The sequence below is a fragment of the Oncorhynchus tshawytscha genome, unplaced genomic scaffold (assembly GCF_018296145.1).
Source record: "Oncorhynchus tshawytscha isolate Ot180627B unplaced genomic scaffold, Otsh_v2.0 Un_contig_2545_pilon_pilon, whole genome shotgun sequence".
NCBI lineage: Eukaryota > Metazoa > Chordata > Actinopteri > Salmoniformes > Salmonidae > Oncorhynchus > Oncorhynchus tshawytscha.
The window spans coordinates 77690-85000 of NW_024609047.1; the positions used below are offsets into that span (position 1 = coordinate 77690).

Here is a 7311-nt window from a genome sequence, read left to right on the forward strand (position 1 = left end):
AAGTCAACATACTTTCTTGTTCTCTGTGGTGCCTCCTAGATAGTGTGTGTGTGTATGTCTGTGTGTGTGCGTGTGTGTCTGTGTGTGTGCATGTGTGTGTGTGTGTGTACCTGTCCCTGTATGACAGCTCTGAGGAGCAGCAGGACAGCATGTCTAGCTTCAGGTGGCTGTTCTGGAGTCAGCATGTCCTCCACCGCCTTCCATACGGCTTCCACTGCATGCTGTAACACACACACATTAATACACACACACACACATTAATACACACACACACACACATTAATACACACACACACACACACACACACATTAATACACACACACACACACACACACACACATTAATACACACACACACACACACACACACACATTAATACACACACACACACACACACACATTAATACACACACACACACACACACACATTAATACACACACACACACACACACACACATTAATACACACACACACACACACACACACATTAATACACACACACACACATTAACACACACACACTATTATACACACACATTAATACACACACACTATTACACACACACTATTACACACACTATTACACACACACACATTAAATACACACACACACACACACAGTGCTCTCTCACCTCCTCAAACTTCTTGGCCTTGGCCAGGTCGGAGACATGGTTAGCAACCCGGATTCTGTTGCTAAGGCCACAGTCAGGGTGCAGCTCCTGAAGAGAAAGACAGCAAGATGGTCAGAGACAGAAAACGGATTGTGTGTGTGTACAGTGTGTGTGTGTGTACAGTATGTGTGTGTGTACAGTATGTGTGTGTGTACAGTATGTGTGTGTACAGTATGTGTGTGTACAGTATGTGTGTGTGTGTGTACAGTATGTGTGTGTACAGTATGTGTGTGTACAGTATGTGTGTTACAGCGTGTGTACAGTATGTGGTATGTGTGTGTACAGTATGTGTGTGTGTGTGTGTACATGTGTGTGTGTGTACAGTGTGTGTGTACAGTATGTGTGGTGTGTGTGTGTACAGTGTGTGGGGTGTGTGTGTGTACAGTGTGTGGGGTGTGTGTGTGTACAGTATGTGTGTGTGTACAGTGTGTGTGTGTACAGTGTGTGTGTGTGTGTGTGTGTGTGTGTGTGTGTGTGTGTGTGTGTGTTCGGTATATGTGTGTGTGTGTACAGTATGTGTGTGTGTGGTATGTGTGTGTGTGGTATGTGTGTGTGTGGTATGTGTGTACAGTATGTGTGTGTGTGTACAGTATGTGTGTGTGGTATGTGTGTGTACAGTATGTGTGTGTGTACGTGTGTGTACGGTATGTGTGTGTACAGTATGTGTGTGTACAGTATATGTGTGTGTGGTATGTGTGTGTGTACAGTATGTGTGTGTGTGGTATGTGTGTGTGTACAGTATGTGTGTGTGTGGTATGTGTGTGTGTGGTATGTGTGTGTGTGTGTACAGTATGTGTGTGTGTGGTATGTGTGTACAGTATGTGTGTGTGTGTACAGTATGTGTGTGTGTGGTATGTGTGTGTGTACAGTATGTGTGTGTGTGTACAGTATGTGTGTGTGTGGTATGTGTGTGTGTACAGTATGTGTGTGTGTGGTATGTACAGTATGTGTGTGTGTACAGTATGTGTGTGTGTGTGTGTGTACAGTATGTGTGTGTGTTCAGTATGTGTGTGTGTGGTATGTACAGTATGTGTGTGTGTGTGGTATGTACAGTATGTGTGTGTGTGTGGTATGTACAGTATGTGTGTACAGTATGTGTGTGGTGTGTGTGTACAGTATGTGTGGTATGTGTGTGTACAGTATGTGTGTGTGTGTGTGTACAGTATGTGTGGTGTGTGTGTACAGTATGTGTGTGTGTACAGTGTGTGTGTACAGTGTGTGTGTGTGTACAGTATGTGTGTGTGTGTACAGTATGTGTGTGTGTGTGTACAGTATGTGTGTGTGGTATGTGTGTATGGTATGTGTGTGTACAGTATGTGTGTGTGGTATGTGTGTGTACAGTATGTGTGTGTGTACGTGTGTGTGTGGTATGTGTGTGTGTGTGTGTGTGTACAGTATATGTGTGTGGTATGTGTGTGTGTACAGTATGTGTGTGTACAGTATGTGTGTGTGTACAGTATGTGTGTGTGTGTGCGATGTGTGTGTGTGTGTGTGTACAGTATGTGTGTGTGTGTACAGTATGTGTGTGTGTGTACAGTATGTGTGTGTGTACAGTGTGTGTGTGTGTGGTATGTGTGTGTGTACAGTATGTGTGTGTGTGGTATGTGTGTGTACAGTATGTGTGTGTGTACAGTATGTGTGTGTGTGTACAGTATGTGTGTGTGTGTACAGTATGTGTGTGTACAGTATGGGTGTGTGTGTACAGTATGTGTGTGTGTGTACAGTATGTGTGTGTGTACAGTATGTGTGTGTGTACAGTATATGTGTGTGGTATGTGTGTGTGTGTACAGTATGTGTGTGTACAGTATATGTGTGTGGTATGTGTGTGTGTACAGTATGTGTGTGTACGGTATGTGTGTGTGTGTGTACAGTATGTGTGGTATGTGTGTGTGTGGTATGTGTGTGTGTACAGTATGTGTGTGTGTGGTATGTGTGTGTGTGGTATGTGTGTGTGTACAGTATGTGTGTGTGTGTACAGTATGTGTGTGTGTACAGTATGTGTGTGTGTGTACAGTATGTGTGTGTACAGTATGTGTGTGTGTGTACAGTATGTGTGTGTACAGTATGTGTGTGTGTGTGTGTGTACAGTATGTGTGTGTGTGTGTGCAGTATGTGTGTGTACAGTGTGTGTGGTGTGTGTGTACAGTATGTGTGGTATGTGTGTGTACAGTATGTGTGTGTGTACAGTGTGTGTGTGTGTACAGTATGTGTGTGTGTGTACAGTATGTGTGTGTGTGTACAGTATGTGTGTGTGGTATGTGTGTATGGTATGTGTGTGTACAGTATGTGTGTGTGGTATGTGTGTGTACAGTATGTGTGGTATGTGTGTGTGTGTGTGTGTGTACAGTATATGTGTGTGGTATGTGTGTGTGTACAGTATGTGTGTGTACAGTATGTGTGTGGTATGTGTGTGTGGTATGTGTGTGTGTACAGTATGTGTGTGTACAGTATGTGTGTGTGTACAGTATGTGTGTGTGTGTGCGATGTGTGTGTGTGTGTGTACAGTATGTGTGTGTGTGTACAGTATGTGTGTGTGTGTACAGTATGTGTGTGTGTACAGTGTGTGTGTGTGTGTGGTATGTGTGTGTGTACAGTATGTGTGTGTGTGGTATGTGTGTGTACAGTATGTGTGTGTGTGTACAGTATGTGTGTGTGTGTACAGTATGTGTGTGTACAGTATGTGTGTGTGTGTACAGTATGTGTGTGTGTGTACAGTATGTGTGTGTGTACAGTATGTACAGTGTGTGTACAGTATGTGTGTACAGTATATGTGTGTGGTATGTGTGTGTGTACAGTATGTGTGTGTAAAGTATATGTGTGTGGTATGTGTGTGTGTACAGTATGTGTGTGTACGGTATGTGTGTGTGTGTACAGTATGTGTGGTATGTGTGTGTGTGGTATGTGTGTGTGTACAGTATGTGTGTGTGTGGTATGTGTGTGTGTACAGTATGTGTGTGTGTGTACAGTATGTGTGTGTGTGTACAGTATGTGTGTGTGTACAGTATGTGTGTGTACAGTATGTGTGTGTACAGTATGTGTGTGTGTACAGTATGTGTGTGTGCGGTATGTGTGTGTGTGTACAGTATGTGTGTGTACAGTATGTGTGTGTGTGGTATGTGTGTGTGTACAGTATGTGTGTGTGTGTACAGTATGTGTGTGTGTGGTATGTGTGTGTGTACAGTATGTGTGTGTGTGGTATGTACAGTATGTGTGTGTGTACAGTATGTGTGTGTGTGTGTGTACAGTATGTGTGTGTGTTCAGTATGTGTGTGTGTGGTATGTACAGTATGTGTGTGTGTGTGGTATGTACAGTATGTGTGTGTGTGTGGTATGTACAGTATGTGTGTACAGTATGTGTGTGGTGTGTGTGTACAGTATGTGTGGTATGTGTGTGTACAGTATGTGTGTGTGTGTGTGTACAGTATGTGTGGTGTGTGTGTACAGTATGTGTGTGTGTACAGTGTGTGTGTACAGTGTGTGTGTGTGTACAGTATGTGTGTGTGTGTACAGTATGTGTGTGTGTGTGTGTACAGTATGTGTGTGTGGTATGTGTGTATGGTATGTGTGTGTACAGTATGTGTGTGTGGTATGTGTGTGTACAGTATGTGTGTGTACGTGTGTGTGTGGTATGTGTGTGTGTGTGTGTGTGTACAGTATATGTGTGTGGTATGTGTGTGTGTACAGTATGTGTGTGTACAGTATGTGTGTGTGTACAGTATGTGTGTGTGTGTGCGATGTGTGTGTGTGTGTGTGTACAGTATGTGTGTGTGTGTACAGTATGTGTGTGTGTGTACAGTATGTGTGTGTGTACAGTGTGTGTGTGTGTGGTATGTGTGTGTGTACAGTATGTGTGTGTGTGGTATGTGTGTGTACAGTATGTGTGTGTGTACAGTATGTGTGTGTGTGTACAGTATGTGTGTGTGTGTACAGTATGTGTGTGTACAGTATGGGTGTGTGTGTACAGTATGTGTGTGTGTGTACAGTATGTGTGTGTGTACAGTATGTGTGTGTGTACAGTATATGTGTGTGGTATGTGTGTGTGTACAGTATGTGTGTGTACAGTATATGTGTGTGGTATGTGTGTGTGTACAGTATGTGTGTGTACGGTATGTGTGTGTGTGTGTACAGTATGTGTGGTATGTGTGTGTGTGGTATGTGTGTGTGTACAGTATGTGTGTGTGTGGTATGTGTGTGTGTGGTATGTGTGTGTGTACAGTATGTGTGTGTGTGTACAGTATGTGTGTGTGTACAGTATGTGTGTGTGTGTACAGTATGTGTGTGTACAGTATGTGTGTGTGTGTACAGTATGTGTGTGTACAGTATGTGTGTGTGTGTGTGTGTACAGTATGTGTGTGTGTGTGTGCAGTATGTGTGTGTACAGTGTGTGTGGTGTGTGTGTACAGTATGTGTGGTATGTGTGTGTACAGTATGTGTGTGTGTACAGTGTGTGTGTGTGTACAGTATGTGTGTGTGTGTACAGTATGTGTGTGTGTGTACAGTATGTGTGTGTGGTATGTGTGTATGGTATGTGTGTGTACAGTATGTGTGTGTGGTATGTGTGTGTACAGTATGTGTGGTATGTGTGTGTGTGTGTGTGTGTACAGTATATGTGTGTGGTATGTGTGTGTGTACAGTATGTGTGTGTACAGTATGTGTGTGTGGTATGTGTGTGTGGTATGTGTGTGTGTACAGTATGTGTGTGTACAGTATGTGTGTGTGTACAGTATGTGTGTGTGTGTGCGATGTGTGTGTGTGTGTGTACAGTATGTGTGTGTGTGTACAGTATGTGTGTGTGTGTACAGTATGTGTGTGTGTACAGTGTGTGTGTGTGTGTGGTATGTGTGTGTGTACAGTATGTGTGTGTGTGGTATGTGTGTGTACAGTATGTGTGTGTGTGTACAGTATGTGTGTGTGTGTACAGTATGTGTGTGTACAGTATGTGTGTGTGTGTACAGTATGTGTGTGTGTGTACAGTATGTGTGTGTGTACAGTATGTGTGTGTGTACAGTATGTGTGTACAGTATATGTGTGTGGTATGTGTGTGTGTACAGTATGTGTGTGTAAAGTATATGTGTGTGGTATGTGTGTGTGTACAGTATGTGTGTGTACGGTATGTGTGTGTGTGTACAGTATGTGTGGTATGTGTGTGTGTGGTATGTGTGTGTGTACAGTATGTGTGTGTGTGGTATGTGTGTGTGTACAGTATGTGTGTGTGTGTACAGTATGTGTGTGTGTGTACAGTATGTGTGTGTGTACAGTATGTGTGTGTACAGTATGTGTGTGTACAGTATGTGTGTGTGTACAGTATGTGTGTGTGCGGTATGTGTGTGTGTGTACAGTATGTGTGTGTACAGTATGTGTGTGTGTGGTATGTGTGTGTGTACAGTATGTGTGTGTGTGTACAGTATGTGTGTGTGTGGTATGTGTGTGTGTACAGTATGTGTGTGTGTGGTATGTACAGTATGTGTGTGTGTACAGTATGTGTGTGTGTGTGTGTACAGTATGTGTGTGTGTTCAGTATGTGTGTGTGTGGTATGTACAGTATGTGTGTGTGTGTGGTATGTACAGTATGTGTGTGTGTGTGGTATGTACAGTATGTGTGTACAGTATGTGTGTGGTGTGTGTGTACAGTATGTGTGGTATGTGTGTGTACAGTATGTGTGTGTGTGTGTGTACAGTATGTGTGGTGTGTGTGTACAGTATGTGTGTGTGTACAGTGTGTGTGTACAGTGTGTGTGTGTACAGTATGTGTGTGTGTGTACAGTATGTGTGTGTGTGTGTGTACAGTATGTGTGTGTGGTATGTGTGTATGGTATGTGTGTGTACAGTATGTGTGTGTGGTATGTGTGTGTACAGTATGTGTGTGTGTACGTGTGTGTGTGGTATGTGTGTGTGTGTGTGTGTGTACAGTATATGTGTGTGGTATGTGTGTGTGTACAGTATGTGTGTGTACAGTATGTGTGTGTGTACAGTATGTGTGTGTGTGTGCGATGTGTGTGTGTGTGTGTGTACAGTATGTGTGTGTGTGTACAGTATGTGTGTGTGTGTACAGTATGTGTGTGTGTACAGTGTGTGTGTGTGTGTATGTGTGTGTGTACAGTATGTGTGTGTGTGGTATGTGTGTGTACAGTATGTGTGTGTGTACAGTATGTGTGTGTGTGTACAGTATGTGTGTGTGTGTACAGTATGTGTGTGTACAGTATGTGTGTGTGTGTACAGTATGTGTGTGTGTGTACAGTATGTGTGTGTGTACAGTATGTGTGTGTGTACAGTATATGTGTGTGGTATGTGTGTGTGTACAGTATGTGTGTGTACAGTATATGTGTGTGGTATGTGTGTGTGTACAGTATGTGTGTGTACGGTATGTGTGTGTGTGTGTACAGTATGTGTGGTATGTGTGTGTGTACAGTATGTGTGTGTGTGGTATGTGTGTGTGTGGTATGTGTGTGTGTACAGTATGTGTGTGTGTACAGTATGTGTGTGTGTGTACAGTATGTGTGTGTGTACAGTATGTGTGTGTACAGTATGTGTGTGTGTGTACAGTATGTGTGTGTACAGTATGTGTGTGTGTGTGTGTGTACAGTATGTGTGTGTGTGTGTGCAGTATGTGTGTGTACAGTGTGTGTGGTGTGTGTGTA

At 43.2% G+C, this 7311-nt stretch overlaps 1 protein-coding gene across 1 annotated transcript in view; it reads right to left on the reverse strand.

The window, feature by feature from the left end:
• Positions 1–7311, reverse strand: part of LOC121844150 (tuberin-like) — a 75235-nt gene that overhangs the window by 57086 nt on the left and 10838 nt on the right. The window contains 2 exon segments of the mRNA XM_042314071.1: positions 111–221; positions 635–721. Of these exon segments, the coding sequence (XP_042170005.1) occupies positions 111–221; positions 635–721 (198 nt within the window).